Raw genomic sequence first — 21,689 nt, forward strand, 5'->3', positions numbered from 1 at the left:
ATTAACTCTGAAAAATGTCTTTATTTCTCCTTGTTACTTCCTCTTTCAATGTGTGCTGCATTCTGCGGCACACAGAGATAGAGGACTATGCCTCTCAGGATTATTTTTGTGTAGGAAGGTGCCCCTTTCTGCACCAAAACAATCATGCATGCAGCGCAAGCCTTCTTGCACCATGCAAGGGGGCCTGCGTTGGCGCTAGGCAGCCCACTGTGCCCCAGCACAGGGTCCAAGGTCAGGAACATGCCATATGCCTTAAATACAGCACATTCCTGCCCAGTGATCCAGTGTAGCACAGCAAGGTGAGTTGCTGCACAGCATCGCGTCACTATTTCATAAATATGCCCCTTAGGGTGAAAATATTGGAAGGCCTGCAAAATAGCTACATAGGTAAGACATCAAAGCCATATTGAAGGATGCGGCCGGTCATGTTACACATATCTTCTTGCGAATAAAATCTCAGAAATCTCATTAAAAGACATTTGTGCGGGCCCTCAGTTTTAGATTTGAATGAGTCAAAAATGTGTCATCTTTGCTGAGGAAAGAATTCACTGATTTTTAAAGTTCAACTCCAAATGTCATTCCAAATTGGATTCAGCACAGCTGTTGATCTTCTGGACTCGTGAAAAAAACAGCAGTGTGCTGCAAAGTTTGGGTTTTAAAGCCGTAAAACTGCGCAGCAGACTCATTTGGAACACTTCACTTAGTAGTGCAACCTTTTATTGCTTCAGTAACAACATTAAATGATAAAGTACAATGCAATGCTGCTGGTGATATGGTTTTCGATTGCTCCATACTTGTATCATGCTGCTGGCTTAGCAGCACAAAGGCTGAGGAGTCCTATCGAGTAAACATTTGCACAGAGGGAAACTGAGGAGCAAATTACAAGAAATAGAACAAGCAAGGTGTGCCCCTTGCTTACTTGTCTCCATACAATACAAAATATTTTACTCGTGCAAAAAAGGGGAAACAAAAAATTCATAAGTTGTTCTGCTTACACAATACAACTGATACTGGCAGATTGTTGTCCACGTCTCAGAAATATAAGATTAAGCATGAAAGTACTTACTGGCGTATTGCACAACTGGACAGCCGCACATCAGAGCAGCAAAGCAGGTGCTGCACCCTCACCGAGTGGGAAGTCACAGACAAATATTTGACCCCCCTAACCCAGGAAGGGATGGCATGGTTATCTCTGTGAAGTTGGCTGGGGCCTTGATCAGCACGGACATGGTAGTGCCACAAATCAATCTCCCAAATGATGGTTATTTGGCAGTTATCTTCATCATTTTAAGTCATCCTTTTAGGAGCTAGTTTTTTACTTCAATGATGTGGGTCCATGATATTGAAGGCAACATTTTTAGTCCCATCTGCCGACCAAAGTTGGCAAACAGATAATTTGACATAAAATGCAATGTTCCAGATAACTAGCTGCTGCCCGTGTAACTTCCACCAGATGGCATCCATTATCCTCTTAGGAAACAGGATTTAGGAAAAAGGAAGTGCAATTTCCTGTTAAGTTGAAAACCGGATTTCATGTTGAAACTAGTACCCGAACCATGAACATACTGAAATAAGGAGGCCTGCACTGGAGAGTGCCAAACTCCCAAGTAACTTTTCTGACTGGATCAGCAGTTTGAATTTTTCCAAGACTAAGGCCCACATTGCTGGTTGTGTTATTTCACAGTGTTAATTCTGGGCAAAATAACGTAAATTGAAATAACAAAGGGGTATGTTCACAAGTAAATGTCAGAGCAGCGACAAATTTGGCAGCACAGCGCTAAAGCATTTTTAAAACGTAGGGATGCGCCGTGTTCACAAAAATATGGCGCACCCTTTTGTTTCCAACAAAAGCTGCTTGGAGCCAGGGCAGGCACCCTGCCGCCATGTTGCACGGGTGCCTGTGCTGCAGGGACAAATGCTTCTGTGCAGGATGGGACAACTTACTGCACATAAACACTCAATAATGGTGATTTGCACCGTCTATGTGTACTGCAGAATGCGGCACATGTGGAAAGAGCAAAAAACAAGGAGAAATTAATAATTTCTCCTTGTTGTGCCATTCTAACGCCTTGTATTCCATGGTGTTAGTTTTTGGTAAGGCCTCACCCTTGTAAATCTGGGGCAGTGTCTAAAAGAAATGGGTGTTTTGGGGGAACGCCCACTGCAGCACCCATTGAACGCTTCTTTTCCGCAGAGAACTGTGGCTGAAACAGGCATATTTACAAGGTGGGGTCAAACCATGCAAAGTGGCTTAGCATACCTTGTAAATATGGAAAATGGCGCTGCACCACTGGGAGCGTCAAAAACAGTGATGCTCCGGTGGTGCTGAGGGCTTGTACATATGCACCACAGTGTGTCATAACCCAGAAGCATCGTACAATTGATGACAGGGGCAGCAGCATTGCCTGGCCCCAACCTCTCACTGCAGCAGTCTAGGAGAAGCATCCAGTGCTTCCCTCAGACAGATGAAAGCATGCCTGGAACCACTGCATCCCATCCCACCCCTCAGCCCCCACCAGCGGACATGTGCACACTTTCCACCTGGTCTGAGCTGTTGGAAAATAAATGTGTTTTCTTTCCCATGGTAATGGTGAAAAACGGCGCATTAATCTGGATGTTAGCAGTGAACCTCAGTTTTGGAGAAAGTGTGTTGAATGGCTGTACTTTGCAGCAGAGCTATATGCCAGTTCAATTCAATCCAGCTCAAGTATCTCCACATCATGTCAGCACTGAGTGATGGTGCAAAGCAGGCTATCTACAGAGGAGAGGGCGGGATGGTGCTCGACCTAACATGCACTAATAATTAATGAGTGGTGGTGCAAATGTAGTCATGCAGCCAGTATCTCTAGTGATCTTGCAAGTCTGGATTGGTACTCAAGATTTTTGTGTGCAAAGCTGACTGATGTAATGGTGACAATTCTTAGCATTCAGTAGGTACTATTGGCACGTGGGTGCTGCCCATGGTTTAATGATGGCACTAGCCAAAAAATTGTATTTTGTGGATTTTATAACATTTTCTCCACTGTTGCCTAAGACATAAGCTTGTATTGGTAAAACTGTCAACTCCAAATCTAGAATTCATTCATTTATTCATTCATTCAGCCATCCTTTTATGTTCTAAAAAAGTTCAACAATTCATCCATGGACTGACTTATTTAATCATTCATACATGCACTCACTAACCAACTAATTATTCTGCTACTCGGTCACTCACTCATTCATCCATGCGTACCCTGGCCTCTCATCCATCCAACTGTTGACGCCGCATTCTGGCATTCAGCCATTCATCCATCCCCACAACCACAAACTTGGCTGTCAATCACTTTAACTTATAAAATGCCCAGGGCTAATGGCTTTGCCAGCACTTGTTTTATCTGAGCTGGCATACGAAAGCAACAGAAGGAGCAGGTGGTAGTACAAATGCAGAATATCACGCATTTAAATCCAGCAGTTGTATGCGACGGGTGTACATAAGAAGAAAAACCGGAAAACTTACTCAATTCTGTCACAGGTGTTGGCGTCTGGGTGCTTGCAGACTCGGCACACCCCGCACACAGGAAAGCAAAGGGGGATGACTTTGTCCCCTATGAAAACAAGAAGCAGCCAAGAGATTAGAACAACATAAGTCACATTCCTCGTTTGTCTAAACATTGAAATGGTTTATTTTACTGCATACCAGTGTTCAGCTTTCATTCAGTTGTCAAAGAACGCAGTTGAAGACCTGCCAACTTCTAAAGTCCAGTTGAGCTGGGCTCATGACGAGCTGGACTTGTCATGACTCTGCCCACTCCAATAGAATGCCCCCACGGGCATGGAATTAGCCACGAGAGGGAGTGGCGCTGCTATTATGACCAGCCCAGCTCGTCATGAGCACAGCTCCACTGTGCCACTTCACTGTCAGTGACATTCTACCCATTTCCTTCAGTGGAACTCCTATGGTAATTTATGCTTTGTGAGACCAAAAGAATATGTTTTGATTTTGGTCAACATTTCTTTTAGACTGACACGGCCATGCAGTTTCCCCAACAATTTTTTTTTTAATTATACTTCTCTGCTCCCTCCCTCAAGAGCTTTCCAATGGCCACTACTTCTAGAAGCACAGTCTATTGAAAAATACAGACATGTTACAGTAAGTATTTAAGCCACTAGATAATAAAATGGTGTCACCCTTTATCTGCTCTTCCTCGTCTACTTCAAGCAACAGTAGTGCGTTACTACTCATCCCTTCGTCTCAAACATAGCTGAAGACAACATGTATATCATGGGATCTTCTGGGATCGATTCAAAAAGAAGTCTTAAATCTACATCTGGACATGAATCCAATTTACAAGTAGAGTTTTCAGACATGCTGTCTCATTTTCTTGCTCCTGTGGTCCCTCTAGTGCCCGGGCAGCCTGTTAGGGTATCAGCAGTGCTATATACATTTTATTAATTCATTCATTACCATGCGGGTGCCTTTAGAGAAGAGGCGTTACCTAGATAAGTAGTAATTCTGGGCCTGTTAATTCCTCTTTCTTGCCCAAAGTTTCACACTGAATCTCCAGGATAAGCTAAACATATTGGCTGTGGTCTGTAGATTTCATAATCCCAAATGGAGCCCCATTGGAGACGACACCAGGGCCCTTGAGCCCTACTGTCCAAAACTGACTCTGGAAACATGCACAAGAAAAGGCAACTTGTTGCATGCCCAGAATTGGTTGTCACATAAAACCACGATGTTGTTGACAAAAAACAAGTTTTTGACCATTTTCGCTGGAAATTTTTAAGGTTTGAAATTCTCAAATATTCTTGCTGGGGTTTTGGATTAAATTATGTCTACATTCTATGACTTCACACACTTTTTCCCCAATTTCATGTGTATTTTTGGCCTCACATGCCGAACGCCTTTTTAAGGGGTGCTTTGATGCTTTATACATTTTCAACAAGTTCACCTTGAAATGAAACTCCAGTAATATTTCCTCTTCCTAACTTTAAGAGGGTAATTTAGACATGAACACTAAAAATTCCTGTAAGTCATCATCTACATCAGGAAAGAATACAGCACCCTCAACAATTAGGAGATTATGGGGGATATGTACAAGGAAGTGGTGGAGAGAGGCTTTAGCCGTTCTGGCTTAACGCCTCTCTCCTCCACTTCTGAATCACAGGGCTGCACCATATTTACAAAAATGTGGTGCAGTCTTGCATTTCCCTCTGCAATGTCGCTAAGTTTAGCAACTTAGCCCCAACGCACAAGGCAGCACAAATGGAAAAAGCAAAAAACAAGGAGAAATAATGCATTTTTCCTCTTTTCGCCTTGAGACCAGGATTTACCTGGTCTTCATTTTGGCGCTGCCTCCTATGTACGCCACCCTTGTACATAGGGGGCAGCATCAAAATGAATGGGTGTCATGGTGGAAGACCCACCGCAACACCCACTGCCCACCCCTTTCACACTAACAATAGTGTGAAAGAAGGCTTTATGTACAAGGCAGCGTTAAGCCTTGTACGTAAGGCAGAGACCCTATCCCCACCTCCACGTCGGTAAAAGTGATGTTCCTGTAGCGATAGGAGATTTTACATATGCCCCTATGTTTGTCATACTTCAGGAAATAATTTAAAGATTGTCCAATGAGAGATCTCATGTGGGGTCTGTGCATTATACAGGTGGAATTCTGCCTTGAGCTTTTTTTCAGTTGCTCTTGTTGTATTAAATTTATAACAGTGCAAAACAATAAAATGAAACCTTACGCATAATAACCACACTTGAAACATTTAGATAAGTGTAGTCTCTATGCAATAAATATATACGATAATTATGCTATCAAAAGAAATGTAGCTGATTGAATAGTCATTGTAATTTTCGATGTTGCTCAATTATGGGCAAACATTTAAACCTATTGCTTAAAAGATACAAATTTCGAGGAGGGTTGGTAAGGGCAAAGTGGAATAGGATAAGAAAATTCTTGTGACTGGGTCTTCGTAGGTGATGAGACCACACCATCGCGTGGCATTTTTTAGTGATGTCAGTTGGGTCTAGAGAGAATGGAACAAAGGGCATAGTGCTGGTCTGTGCCTGTGGAGTAGGATCATCTTCATCCTGCTGAGAAAACTTACACTACATCTGGGAGAAAACTGCATCCACGAGCTGCAGACTGGGACTTTGTTACCTCTTTGGGTTCTTGGAGGGACTCATTGGGTATCTTGATAAGGGTGTAACCTTTATGGAGGGGCTGGCAGCCCAGCCAGATGATTGTAAGATTGATATCCCAGGTAGAATGTGATGCCAAGAGATTGCGTTTATCTCGTATGTATTGGCTGAAGGAAAATAAGGGCTTGCTCAACAAAGAGGAAAGAAAAGGTAGTAGATGCTGATGCCCCTGAAGACTCCAAGCCCTATCTTCATCATCACAGAGGTTAGTCAATTCAATTCAAATAGTCTTTATTCGGCAAGCATATCATAAAAGACAGCGGGTTTAAAATACTAAACATATTATTGAATAAACACATATCAATTCATCAGTAACAGAACATAGCCTCCAATAAAGTAGTTGATTCTGAGGGTTACTCAATACAATAATCTATAGTACTTTAAAAGGACAAGATAAAACCTTTATAATAATTTAAGTTAAGAAGTCTAAAATCATAGATCGATTAGCATCACAGGATCGGTTATGTACAGAAATTTGAATAAGACCATTTCCGTTTTGGTGTAGCTTTCTCCTCCGAATTGCCCACATCCAGTGTAAACATTTTGCGACAGCGATTGTAATACATTCAGAGGTATCTGTTTGGAATATCCTTAAAGCCTCCACCCCTGTGGTAATGCCCTTTAACAAACATACGGACTTTAGCTACTTGTGCCGAGGATGTTTGTACACGGGGCTGATAAACAAGATATGGGCTATACTTTCCGGCTATACTTTCCGGCTGTAGAGGACAAAATGGGCAAAATATGTTGTTATTAACTTTCCATTTGCCGTTAAAGGAATTAACAGGAAGGGTACCCACCCTATATTGGTGGTACCGTTTCCTGTCTTCGGGAAGTGTAATAAAATCCCAGTAAGCCTCATAAGCAATTTCTTGTTTAAGCTCAAGAAAATTCTTAGACAGTGATGGAACATTAAATGTTCTAAAATTTCTCATTGATACCACAGACCAATAGAGCTCCCTAAAAACCTTTCATGGTGGGAAAGAGTTAGTGGTAGGATTCTCCCACAATGAAGCCAAACCCATGGCGATTAGTCATTTAAACTAGCCTTGACCCGTGAGTCGGTGGTGCTACTAGAGGAGCCAGACAGGTCTTCTTCTAAGGGTGGCTGTGAAGGGAGGAGCAGTGTCTATTTTTAATCGTAAAGATTTTATTTGGCTAGACAACGGGTTGGGGGACTGGGTGATGCACGTGCCCTCACTGTAAGTAAGGAGTGTAAGGAGAAAGAGCATGCAGAGCATCCAGCACGTATTCACAAACACTTAAGAATATTTGGAAAGCTTGACCATACCGTTGTCATATGTTCTCATTTAGATATTGAAAGCTATGAATTGAAAACAGTGTTCTAAGATTTTCCCAAATACCAATTTTATATCAATTAGTTAATTACGCATTCTTTCACGAATAAAACAGTGACTATGGTATTAATTGGTACAAGACGTGATCAGCAATCACTCTTAACTTTTTTGTCTATTTGCAAATGTGGAGTCAGATTTTAGAAAGAGAGGATTTCTTTTGCAACATGCTAATATCACCTTCAATTTGAAATTGACCCCATGTTTACGTTTGCAAATGTAATCTTGGGTTCGTTCAAGTACCTTAATCTAGGTTTGTCAATGGACCGTCTGTAGATAACACTATTTAAGATTGGCAAGTCTGCCTGAATGCACTACATGGAAACATTCACTTTGTTAGGAAACTTAGTAAGTTTCAGGAGAGTGTCACTGCATACGCCAGGATATCTGGTATATGATAAATAATGTATTGAAGCAGCATCCTTTCAGGGATAAGTATTTATTAGAACTTTGGAATGTCATGAGCAGCATTGAATACAACAGGGTCACAGGGTCAATAATGGCTCGTACAGATCACTTCAAAATACCAATGTTTATTTTTGTTTTGTTTGTCTTTCTCCCTGATTAATTTAGAACAGTTTATCCACAGTGACTGGACTGTACTAATTCCTTCATAACACCTCTATGTGTGACTATACTGGTATTTAGACATCCTCACCCTTGTTATTGGCCCTCGCCTATACTGAGCTGAGCTCGTCATGAGCGGGGAAAGGGGTTAACATATCCAGAGCCAACTATCACTGATGTGCTAAATGTGGATGCCCCACAGACAAACAAATGAAACCTCATACATTGGGATGTATTTCCATCCCTACAATTAACAACCGTGTCAGTGGCTATCCCTAAATATCTTAACTTGCAGATATTTCTAGGAGCAAGTGTAGAGATATATGTTGAGAAATGTGTTCCATTAACTGAACTGAACACATCTGAGAAGGCACAGGACTGTAAAGTCATTGCATAAGCATAAACTTCTATGTGAAGCGACAGACTCTATTTATGAAACACAAAAGGCTGGTTAACAAAGCAAAGAAACACCTCATCAAGGGCATCATTTTAGAGCATTCGCACCTAAAACACAGAAACAACATATTTTTTAAGGCCCACGCTTTTGCACCCTTTCAGCTGTTATGGGGATATCAGAAATAATCCATAGATTAATCATTGTCTTGATTAAAATTATAACAAAAGTAACTACGCTTAGTACTCGTCCGTTTCCAGATCTACAGGCGGAAAATATGGATTAGAAGCACATTCATTTAATCCTATCTGAATTTCTTCCCTTAGGTCTTGATTCACAAAGGTAAATTTACATGTTTGTGTAAGTTTACGCTTTTTCAGTATTCACATATCTGCAGTTTAATAGTAAGTTTAGGGGAGCGGAGACCTTGCAGGCAGGGGCGCAGAACACCGCACATATAAACATAGGCCAGGCTCAACGTGTAAGGCAAAAACATGGACTGGCCTAAACGTGTAAATTTACCTTTGTGAGTCCGGCCATTATTTTTTAAGTGAGGTACGCAGCGTGCACCTTTTGTAACATGACTCTCTACTGGAAGGCATGTAACTGAACAAGGGAAATTGATCACATCGGACAGTACTTTAGGTGTTCCGCATTGCAGATCCTATCAAAACGTGTAGGTTGACTTACTGTTTATTTTTAAATTATTGACAGGGACAAAATGGAAGACAAACAAATGGCATCTAATTATTTTACTTTGTTGGGAAGAATTGAGTTGGGTAACATTTTTAAACGATGCTCCCCCACAGCTCTGTTATGCCAGAAAGACCTACAAAAACCTTGAAGCTTGAAACTCCCCCCCCCCCATCCATGCAAAGTAGTTCCTTTTATGATTCGGAAGTTGAAATCAAGATTAGACATTGCTGAAACCAATAGTTCTGGCTTTAGCTGCAGTTTTTATGCCTTTTTCCCCGTGTGTTGGCATATGACTTTTCCAGTGCTTGCTACATTTTCAGCAGATTAAACTGCCATAAACTGCAACATCTTGAGGGACTATATGGACACCAAATACTGTTTGCAAGGCATAATAGGATGAACATAGTCAGATTATTAAGTATGCTGACCTTGTGTGAGTAAAACATATTTACATATTTTCGCTATTGGTTAAATGTTTAGTGAAGCCGTTGAACATGGCTCTCAAGCTGTTCACGGAGACGCTTCGTTCCCAGTCTTTAAGTAAGTTACATCAGATGCTTAAGCTGCGGCACGTTTCTTTAATGTATTGGTTCTCAAATGGGCATTTTGCTCGTGTGCTCAACTTATGATGCATGTTGTCAATATTGTCGACCTTTTTTTGCCACGATACATTTTCTGCCTTTTACTTTGCTGGATAGCCACAAGTTTGTTTTCGGCAGGTTTAGTTCATACACCAAGGGTGTAACTGGTCTATCTTCTGACTTTTTTTTGTATTGAATCCTTTATACTGTGGGTTCTTTTCGGATATCTTCTCATTTCTATTACAGAGAAATAACCAATTTTTTTGTATGACATTACTGTGATTAATTACCGAGAATAACAGATGTGGGTAACTAACGTGGTCCTGTATGATTTCCTTACAGACCCCTGAGGAAGGGTCCTTTTCACTTTGACCCGAAATGCATTGGGTTTTTGGAAGATTGGGAAAAAGAATAAATGATGAAAATATCATAAGATGAACATTATGAATATGTGAACAATGAAAATAAACGTTTAAATCATTGAAAAAGTGGATTATCATTTGGATTACAAATAATTTTGAAATTCGAAGGAATGATCGGTTCCTCACGTTATTGAGCGCACATCTTTGTGAGAAGTGGTCCTTCTCACTCTATGTTACTAAAACATATTTAGGGGCATATTACCAAGCAGGGTGATAGGCAATTATCGCAGCTTTAGCGGACGTTTTCAGCCGCTAAGCGGCGATAATTCTATCGCTCTAAAAGCAAGCTGTCGCTAACAGCAGTTAGCGACAGCTTTAGGCGATAGCGAGCGGTTTGGGTCCCGCTTTGCATGTCAGCGATATTTATCGCTAATGACATGCAAAGTGGGCGTACCCAACCTGTTAGTGACTGAAAGCAGTCGCTAACGTCGCTATCCCCTATTAGCAAGGCAGGCGTAGCAATGGAAATATTCCCGCTATCGCCAAAAACTAACACCTGCTCTGACCAGTTCTTAGCCATGTTATCCAATGGGAGGTGGATAACATGGCTAAGAGCATTTTGTCGCTAATGCGTGAATATCGCTGTTTTCTCAGCGATATTCACGCTATAACCGGAAAATGTAGCGCTTTGGAGATAAACGTTGCTAATAGCACGTTATCTCAGCGATAATTTCCGGCGATGCTTAGCGATAACAAATTCGTTGCTAAGCCTGGTTAGCTATAAATATCGCTAATCGTTGGTAATATGCCCCTTAGTCTGTAACAAGTCTCAGAAATGTCCATATCCGAAGCGTCTAGACTTGTTTCGGGGCTTTCAGGAAGCCCTGCTGGAATGAAACACGAGCACTTATGACACAAGGTTGGACACAAATGTGAAATGTTACTTTTATGAGGGTGTAATAATAGCAGTGTTCAGTGCCTGATACCTACTGCCCTCCCCACGGGCCCTTTCTGATTATCCTGCGTACCGTTTGGTATGGAATGGGCGTTCAATAAACGTATTCAAGCACGAAGAGAGAATGAAAATAATCCTCCCACAATGGACACGTAACTTTTATTTTTTTTATATATTCGGTTGCACTTGGCCTCTGCACAATAGTTTGTTTTCAGCAGTGCGTGGCATGGCTTAACACACCCAGAGTGCACACATACAGAGAACAAACTCTGAACCCTTGAACCAGGCTGGGAGCACCGACTGCCTTTTCATAATGCACCCGTTCAATTAACTTGGCTGTTTTTTATCCTATTTACATTATCTGGAATAGGAATAAATATTTGCATGGCGCTCCACGTTGCTAGGCGACATCCATGGTGCAAAGTGCATTTCATACAGCCTGAAAAAAACTTACTTGACAAAAAGGCCTCCTACATTGAGGACAAATGTCTCTTTCATTAGAAATCCCATGACAAGCCATGAGTTATTTTCAAAAATATAGAACCTTTGAGAGTTAATTTGTTTGTGGTGAGTGGCCCAAGACTAAGGGCCATTCATGCAGTCAGGGCTTACTTGTAAACAAAAAATATGTCCAAAAACAAAAGCTCAAAGTTTCTCTTGGGAGGCCTCCGTGCACTTCCAATACTGGCTCCACCCACTTCCATCACTGACACCACCGCACCCTCTGCCTACATGGACACTACCCATAGTATTTTATTCGGCAGCCCTATCAACTTGAGCACCACCGTGTGACACAGGCTATCAGCTCTTTTCACACGGTGTCCTGGTGAAAGCTTGTATCAGGCGGTGTCCAAAAGAGAGGAGTCCGAAACCCATACACAAAGCAGGTTTCCTGCCCGTGGGCGGTGACTCTGAGATGCTGACATCCATCAGGGATTTTGCAACCTCCTCAGGAGGTCGGTGGTCCTTTTAAATAGATTTTTTATTTGTTTATTGTTCTCATTTAGTGCAGGGTAGAGCCCCGCCACTCTACTTGGCCCCGCCCCAACCATGGTTGGGAAGGAGGTGATGAGCTCAAAGTCCCACTCCCACTTCAAAGGCCACATTACACAAAATGCACATTTTCATTGTTTGCGCCAGGGGCACCTTTAAAATGGAGCGCCCAGCGCAAACAATGAAAATGTGCCCTATCACGATGAATGCGTTGCCCCCATGGCAGCCACGAACTCGCGCAGGGCATCGCATTCAGAGTGAAATACGGAATGGCTGCTTTATAGCCTCGCAGGGCCAGATTCACAGAACTAACTTAAGACAAAATCCTAAACTTAATACCGGAATGAGTAAGTGCCTTTTGTGAATACCAAAATGAGTAAGTGCCTTCTGTGAATACCAAAATGGTAGTAAGTTTAGTATTTTGTCTTAAGTTAGTTCTGTGAATCGGGCCCTTCATGTTTTCACAGTGCAGGCAGCAACCTGACTACACTTTTGAGGGGGATTAGAGATCCCCTTGCAGGCGGCTGCAGTCAGTGACGGGGAGGCCCATGGGACCCGCTTTTGCCTGCCAGAGGGCTGTCATCAGGAAACGCCTCCTGAGGGCTTCTTTACTTCTGCGCCTGCAATGGGGCTCAGACGCAGAGGCAAAGAGATTCCCATGCAAATGAGGGGACCCCCCTCTGTAGGTAGCGCTGGTAATTTAAGTGCGCGAGCGCTACCAGTATTACAGAAGGGGTGCACAAGTTTCTGTGGATACTTCTGTAATACCAAAGTGCCCCGGGGCGCACAAAGCGGGCACAAATGCATGTTGTGGCCCTGGGTCACCCTCTGTAATACAGCCCCAGGACTCGAACCCAGGGGCATATTACCAAGCAATAGCGATAATTATCGCTATTGCTTGGTTAGAGACAAAATGTTACCGCTGAGCTGCGGCGATTTTTATCGCAGATAAACCTTGGTATTACCAAGGTTTATCGCAAATGCGATAAAAAACGGCCGCAATGCATGAATATCGCTGAAAACTCAGCGATATTCATGCATTACCGAGCTAATGCTCTTAGCCATGTTATCCACCTCCCATTGGTTAACATGGCTAAGAACTGCTCAGGGCAGGTGTTAGCTTTTGGAGATATTCGCGCTTAGCGCGAATATCTCCAAAAGTTGGTAATAGGAGATAGCGATGTTAGCGACTGTTTCCAGTCGCTAACATCTTGGCACGCCCACTTTGCATGTCATTAGTGATAAATATCACTGACATGCAAAGTGGGGCCCAAGATGGTCGCTATCTCCTACTAGATGTGGCTAACTGGTGTTAGCTACAGTTTGGTAATAGGGAGATAATTTTATCTCCGCTTTCTTGGCTTTTAAAGCCAAAAAAGCGGAGATAAACCCCCTTGATAATATGCCCCCCAGTTCCACAATTCCCAACTAGGCAGCTCTGGCGTAAGCCCACATATGTCACCACCGACCTTGCTGGATACCGAGTGAAACTGACTTTGGAAGAACGCCAGTATCTACAAGAAACTTCCTTCAGGAAACGAAGTGAAGGAAGCACAGAACACATCGCGCCACTCCAATGACCGAATGCAAATTTGACATTTGTATAATAATGAGGGCAGGGGTGTATAATGCAGAATAAAATACAATTACAGCAGCAAGTGGTTGATGCCATACAGCATGAGAGGGAGAGTGGGTTTGCTGTGGGAGGCAAGGGTTGAGGAAGAAAGCGGAAGAGTAAACAAAGAAATGCATCATTTTCTAAATAACACTGCAATTATGAAACCCATGCTGGGTCGGCTGTCTGTGGGTTTATACTATTTGTTTATGTGCTAAAAAACACTGGGTGTACTAATGGGGCTAATATCTGGATCTAGGGTTCTGCACTAAGTTTGTTTATTAACATGTCAATATTATGTTGTTTTCCTACATTTAATTACGTTTGTTTTTGTCAGCTTCCCGCAGGGGAAAAATATGCATCTTATGCCTCTAATATAAATCAGCAATAGCAATTTTCCCAAATCCTTAGGGGTGGTAGAAATGTCTGCTTATCTTCTTATAACTCATTTCAACCCTTAAGGTCTGTGACTTAAAAGGTGCGTGATGCAATTGATGGGCGAGGACAACTTAATCAAGTCAGAGGTACTACAAATTTGCAATAGACAAAGGCCTTCAGCACAAAAGCGCTGCCTTTACTTGCTCACACATCTGCCAGAAGCTTTTCTGGGATCCCAGTCAAATTGTTTTTTCGGGAAAGCCACTCTGGATTCACTTCACAAACAGAAAAAAATGGTCTCCAGGCAAAAGAAACAACAGTATCAGCTGCCATCCAATGGCGAGGTCGCCTTAGCTGACTTATCATTAGCAAGCATGTTTATGGTCTATCTTGACAGCGCTGATGTTGCCAGGCAATTGTGTGTGTATTACCAGAGAGGGGCTTTGGCTCCACCCACATCTTGGGAGCCAGGGGTACGTTATGATTGGGCAAAAGTTGTGTGCTTTCACAAAACAGCTGTGATCATTGTGTTTAATTATCCAGATGCCTGAGCTTGAACTTTTAGAGGCACACATGTGATATTGCAATGCTGTTAAAATGTCTTAGATAAAAATCTATATTTTTTTCTGGCAGGAGCACAGATAGGAGGAATGCAATCATTACCTTATATGGATTTCTAGGTCTAGCTTGACAGTGCAACTATCACATGACCTTTTAACCTACACCAATATTATTCTACAGGGCGTTACTTTTGCCCAAATACATATTCATTCACATGCTATTTACTTATAATACTTACACTGCCATGCAACATTCTTGTAAAGCCAGACCTATTGTCATTACCAATGCTTGCTTTCAACCAAATCTGTGGTGCCGATGAATTGTTATAGTGCAAGGGGAGGCATAGAGACTGTGCATGAGGACAAGGTGAGCAACAAATCTTATTCAATGCCCTCAATGTTCTTTGTAAATCTTTGGTCATCCATTTGCTTTTAGAGCTGCTTCACAGTACTGAGACATCTTAAGATCCCTCACAGAGCACCTCTACCCTGAACTTCCAAGCACCACCCTTGCAGAATGAGACAATAACAGAGCTCTCACAAAACACCTCTGTCTTGATAGGCACCAGACGGTGAACAACCTTTACAACACAACTTTTACCACGCAGTGCCTTTACGACGCAACTTTTACAACGTAAACCATTACAACGCATTGCGCTGGGGGGCGCTCTAGGATAGGGAATAGGTTTAATGTACTATCCAACACCTTCCCTACTATCCACGGGGACTGGAGTTGGAATAGTAAATTAAACAATTCACTATCCAGCGCCCAGAAGCACTATGCATTGTAAAGGCATGCGTTGTAAAAACCGCGTTGTAAAGGCATGCGATGTAAAAGCATGCGTTGTAATGTCATACATCCCACCAGACACTCTCCTAGTTTTCAGGTAATGAACTACCCACCAGGCTGTACCCCAGTACCAACTTCCTGTATAGATTTTTATTCCAATCCTGAGACAGTCAGCCCATGCCCCACTGATGTTTCTTGCACCGTGCACTTTCATCCTAGTACTGAGATATAGTCAAAGCTCTGATTATTCACCTCTGTTCTGATTTCCCCATGCGCAACTATCCCCATGCTGAGCTATTCACAGGGGTCTCTCAATGCACCCCTATCATGACCTCATCACGCAATATTATTTTTAAGGTAGTTCTGAGAACGCTGCAGACCTACTGCATAATTCCTGGCTGAACCATGTTCTGGCCTCCACCTACAATAGACATCCAAAGGGCTCTTCCAAAGTAATTCTCTCCCCATCTGCAGCATGCCTTCCTGTTTCAGTGTTGACATACCATCATTGGTCTCCCAAAAGCTCTTCTAACCTGACCTGGACAATACACCACTATCAGAGGACTGACACACCCTCAGAGATTTTAGTACTCATTTCTATCTGGATTTTCAGAGTGTCTAGTGTCGGTGTACTAATGCACCCTACAGAGCTCACACAATGTACCTCAGACGTAGTGTGCAATATGCGCTCATATCTCAGGACTGAGGCGGTCACACAACTCCTAAACAAATATTTGGCTCAAAGAATTCGAGTGTGTGGTATTCTATCAGAATGTTGCATTTTAAAATATACCCACTGCAACAATTTGCGAAGGTAAATATATTGTTACCTTCACGTATGTGTACCGCAACAAAATAAGGTGCACTAAGTGTGGAGTTAAGAATAGTACAGCTATACTTACTGCTATACGCTTACCTTAACAGTATTTTGGGAGTTTATATTCCCTGCAGCATTGCTGGGTTAGGACAACATTTTTGTCCTCAACCTTATGACACACAACCCATGGCACTGCTGAAGAAAGTTCCTATTCAGGGCAATATGGCTCAGGGGGCAAAGCTTCTGATGTAGAGATCTGTGTAACCAGCAGGTTTTCAGATTCAAATCCAAGAGGAGTATAAGTGGGTGGAACCATAAGAAACTTGTAATTACCACTCAAAATAATTATTTTCAAATATTTCTACTTTGCCTGCCTCTGCCAATCGCTTATCATAAGGCACTGCTTCAAAGAGTGAGAAACAATGTGATTGAACACTGAATGCAGAAGCCTTAGTCTGGCATGTGAAAGTGTGATTGGATAATGCTTGTGCTGCAGAGATCTGGGTTGTACCTGAAGGCTACGGTTACCAATGGCTGATGGAATATATATATGTGTGTGTGTGTGACGGTGTAGGAAGGGGGATGGGGATTGGGTATGTGCATGTATTTGTGTGTAACAAATCTAAACATGGTGCCTCAGAACAGAAAGGGGGAAAAAGTACGTTTTTTATTTTTTCATAATTTGTTATGTATGTCTGCACTTTACACTATACTAGTAAGTGTGTCAGACTACTAATGCAATTAGTAGCAGCATTAAAAGGTAGGGAAGGAGGGAGAAACGTCATAAGATATATACATTTCAGACATGAACATACACCAACAGATACATACATTTTAGTTTATTACATTTGAAGGATGCCATTTATGGGTATTAGCCATATGTAAGGTGGTAATAAAGGGCCCACTTTTAACAACACAAGTTTTATGTAGCTGGTGACTAATTATGAGTTGGGAAATAGGCTGGAAAGCGATCATCAACCACAAATGCTTCGATAAAATATAAAAGTGTCCTTGCATGAACAAGCTTTTTCCGGAAATCGGTTATTCCTTAACGACCAACTACAAAAAACTGGGGTGCTCTGTATCCTGTATCAACAAAGTAGAACATCAAGCCAGACTTCAATGGGAGAAATTATGCGAAATAACCACTAACCCTTTGGAATAGTGGGCTCAATTCTCACAGCTTCCCTTGGAGAGTCAAGTTGGCTCCCACAGGACAAGAACTACTACAGCCTCGGTTCTATACAGCCCAGGAAAAAATCAGCCCAACTAATAGCGAGAAAGAAGCTTAATCACGCTTTGATGGTGGTGAGATATCAATAAAACTCAAGAATATGCAGTGAGATTTTAACCTAAATTAAGAGTTTTATATAACAGAGCTGCATGGATTTCAGCGAAAACAGAAGTAGACCAAAATTGGTGTAAAATCCTCTTTGCCTCTAAGCGAAAGAATGCCAGAAAAGTTTGAAAATTTGTGAATCCACCTGATAGATCGATGATTTATTTTTCTTCATCAACTATATCAGAAGCTTCTTGGTGAAAATGCTTAGAGGAAGTTTATGGGGTGTGGTCATAACTAAGGATCCCCCAAAAGCTGGTATCCAAAAGTGGAAAGGGGAAGATTCTCTCAAAGTGATTTCATCAGATGAAGTGGAAAAAATTATCTGCAAGTGCAGTCGAGATGGGCCCTAACGCTCTACCACAGTCACTTTATAAGCAGAATCCACTATTTTGGGCAGATTAATTGGTTATTCTATTTGACTACATTCTCCATAACCAAGTAATTTCAGATAGATGGAGGGGATCAATATTGTCCCTAATTTATAAAGCCGCTCACTCCTCCCATCCTTCTAATTACAAGTTGATTGTATTAATGGCCGGAGAGGCAAAGTTTTTTGCAAAATGTCTACAAACGAAATTAACTGGCTGGGTGGAGTCCAACTCCCTGGTGCCGAAACATCAGACAGGCTTTTTTAAGGGAATTGATACATTCACTTACATATAGATGCTGGCTTTAATAATCGAACAAGCAAGGTATCGGTCTGCAAAGCTCCACTTGTGTTATTTAGATTTTTGGTCAGCATTCGATGCAGTGTGGAGAAATATCTTATGGTCAATGTTGAAGAATTTGGGAATTTCTCCTCTCCTCCTTAGAGTGATCCAACTATTTTAAACAGATACTTGGACAAGAGTTAGCCTGGGCAACGGTTCAAAAGTCTCTTTAAACAGTATGAATTCACATTCACTGACAGTGGCTGGTTTTAATGTCTCTCATATGTTGTACGCTGATTACATCATATTGATTAGTTATACAAAGGTGGGGCTTCAGCCCTTAATCAATGCAACCATGCAGTATGCTGCTGATCACAGGTGAAAAGTGAATCCTAATAAAACCAAAACCATGCTACTTTTAAGAGGAAGAGCTTCACTTTCAACATTTTATATAGAAGGGGCAGCCTTGGAATCAGTATCGGAGTATAGATATTTGGGGGTGATTGTTGACTCCAGAGGCTCATTCAAGAATCAGCGTACTGCAATTTTAAGAAGAAATTGTTCATTAGTTGTTGTGTTTGCCTCCCTGCGTAATTCTTTAAAAGCCCTGTCTTTTTAGCCACTCTTCCAAGTAATGGCAGCTCAACATGCCCCTTCTTTAACATATGGGTTTTGAGATATTGAGAGGAAAAGCCGCCAAAATTATAAACGTCATGTTAGCAACTTATTGTCCCCTGTTTAACTTACCTCAGCAGGCTTCACCAGCCCAAATCTGTTTAGAGTTTGGCCTCAGGAGACAGAGGACAAGTAGCCTTGGAGTGTATTTGAAATTTGGTTACAAATTAAAAAATGATACAAGATGTACACTTAGTACAGCTGTATGGTAGGCAATAAGTGACACTAGAAATATTGCGGTACAAAAGGGGGTGGTGATGGACGGAGCATCTGAATCAATCAAACACTCGCACCCAGTCAAAAGATCTGGGTTTAATCCATCACCGTTCTTTAGCCCACTCTGCCACCCCAGTTCAGACATGGCTATATGCAAATCAGTCTGACCCTGTGCCTCATGGGAACATTCCATCCCGAACTGCCAAGCCATGTCTTCCCTGGCTCGGAAACAAGATTCCGAGGACCGGTTTCTGGTATTCCAGCCGTCTTCAGCCCGGCTTGCTTGAATCCAGTGGCAAAGTGAGCAAGGGACTCACGTCTGAGCATACCCTGCCACACTTATGGCGGCCAAAAGCGGTACAAAAGGGGGTGGTAATGGACGGAGCATCTGAATCAATCAAACACTCGCACCCAGTCAAAAGATCTGGGTTTAATCCATCACCGTTCTTTAGCCCACTCTGCCACCCCAGTTCAGACATGGCTATATGCAAATCAGTCTGACCCTGTGCCTCATGGGAACAGTCCAGCCCGAACTGCCAAGCCATTTCTTCCCTGGACCGGAAACAAGCTTCCGAGGACCGGTTTCTGGCATTCCAGCCGTCTTCAGCCCGGCTTGTTGAATCCAGTGGCAAAGTGAGCAAGGGACTCACGTCTGAGCATACCCTGCCACACTTATGGCGGCCAAAAGCGGTACAAAAGGGGGTGGTGATGGACGGAGCATCTGAATCAATCAAACACTCGCACCCAGTCAAAAGATCTGGGTTTAACCTTTCACCGATCTTTAGCCCACTCTGCCACCCCAGTTCAGACATGGCTATATGCAAATCAGTCTGACCCTGTGCCTCATGGGAACAGTCCAGCCCGAACTGCCAAGCCATGTCTTCCCTGGACCGGAAACAAGCTTCCGAGGACCGGTTTCTGGAATTCCAGCCGTCATCAGCCCGGCTTGCTTGAATCCAGTGGCAAAGTGAGCAAGGGACTCACGTCTGAGCATACCATGCCACACTTATGGTGGCCAAAAGCGGTACAAAAGGGGGTGGTGATAGACGGAGCATCTGAATCAATCAAACACTCACACCCAGTCAAAAGATCTGGGTTTAATCCATCACCGTTCTTTAGCCCACTCTGCCACCCCAGTTCAGACATGGCTATATGCAAATCAGTCTGACCCTGTGCCTCATGGGAACAATCCAGCCCGAACTGCCAAGGCATGTCTTCCCTGGACCGGAAACAAGCTTCCGAGAACCGGTTTCTGGCATTCCAGCCGTCTTCAGCCCGGCTTGCTTGAATCCAGTGGCAAAGTGAGCAAGGGACTCACGTCTGAGCATACCCTGCCACACTTATGGCGGCCAAAAGCGGTACAAAAGGGGGTGGCAGGGTATAACCGCCATAAGTGTGGCAGGGTATGCTCAGACGTGAGTCCCTTGCTCACTTTGTCACTGGATTCAAGCAAGCCGGGCTGAAGACGGCTGGAATGCCAGAAACCGGTCCTCGGAAGCTTGTTTCCGGTCCAGGGAAGACATGGCTTGGCAGTTTGGGCTGGATTGTTCCCATGAGGCACAGGGTCAGACTGATTTGCATATAGCCATGTCTGAACTGGGGTGGCAGAGTGGGCTAAAGAACAGTGATGGATTAAACCCAGATCTTTTGACTGGGTGTGAGTGTTTGATTGGTTCAGATGCTCCGTCTATCACCACCCCCTTTTGTACCACTAGAAATATTGCAGCACATGAATATGTTATCCAGGCCCTATCCACTGTTAAGGCAGAGGAACTCTGGGCCCTATCCATTTCTCAAACTGCATTTAATAGTTACCAATCGACATTTCAGGCTTGATTGCAGTTGCCCCACTCCTCCGTTGGATGAGAATTTGGGCTCAAACAACCCCAAACTTAAGTCAATTAATAATTCAGGATTGCTTAGCACTGGATAAGGCACTAAACATCCCATGGCTTAAATATATTAAAGATCAAACGGAGAAGTTAGGTTGCCCTGAATTGTTTGCGTCCCCTACCCCTTTGACTAAGTCCGCAGTTAGCGCTGTTAAGCTGAAAATTTCAGATAGATGTTAAAGCTTGAGGCGGCAAAAGGAACTAATTAAGCCCTCGGTGAGAAAGTATGTCACACTGAGCCTGGGACAGCAGATGCAATCATATTTGACCTACATAAACAAAGCTTTTTATCGCTTTGTCTTAACAAGATTCCGTTTAAATATGGTACCCTGGCTACTGGCCTTTCCGAAAGGTTATTTTAAATCAAACTCACCAAATAGGTGCACTTGTGACAGCTTCTCAGAGCAAGACACTCTACATAATATGTTCTTTTGCTCCCATTATGAACACCTACATAGAAAGTACATCCTCCCGCTGGTAAGGGATCAAAACTTTGTGCAAGTAAGGCAAGCTCTGATCTACTTGCAAATGTTAAGCTCACCTGTAATCTGCTTGGGGGTAGCCAGTTTTTTAATTGGTGCAATTAGATACAGGAATAGGATAAAGCCGAATTAAACATTCTGAACAAGGCTGATAGTATGTTTATGTTGGTCATCATCCA

General features: G+C 42.7%; 1 protein-coding gene across 1 annotated transcript in view; it reads right to left on the bottom strand.

Annotated features, from left to right (window-relative positions):
- The window catches only part of LOC144818536 (alcohol dehydrogenase 1-like), a 78,817-nt gene that overhangs the window by 22,350 nt on the left and 34,778 nt on the right, over positions 1-21,689 (bottom strand). The window contains exon 4 of the mRNA XM_078676056.1: positions 3,497-3,584. Coding sequence (XP_078532182.1) covers positions 3,497-3,584 — 88 coding nt within the window. The remainder of the gene's footprint in view (positions 1-3,496; positions 3,585-21,689) is intronic.

Source organism: Lissotriton helveticus, chromosome 2_1 (assembly GCF_964261635.1).
Source record: "Lissotriton helveticus chromosome 2_1, aLisHel1.1, whole genome shotgun sequence".
In the NCBI taxonomy this organism is placed as follows: domain Eukaryota; kingdom Metazoa; phylum Chordata; class Amphibia; order Caudata; family Salamandridae; genus Lissotriton; species Lissotriton helveticus.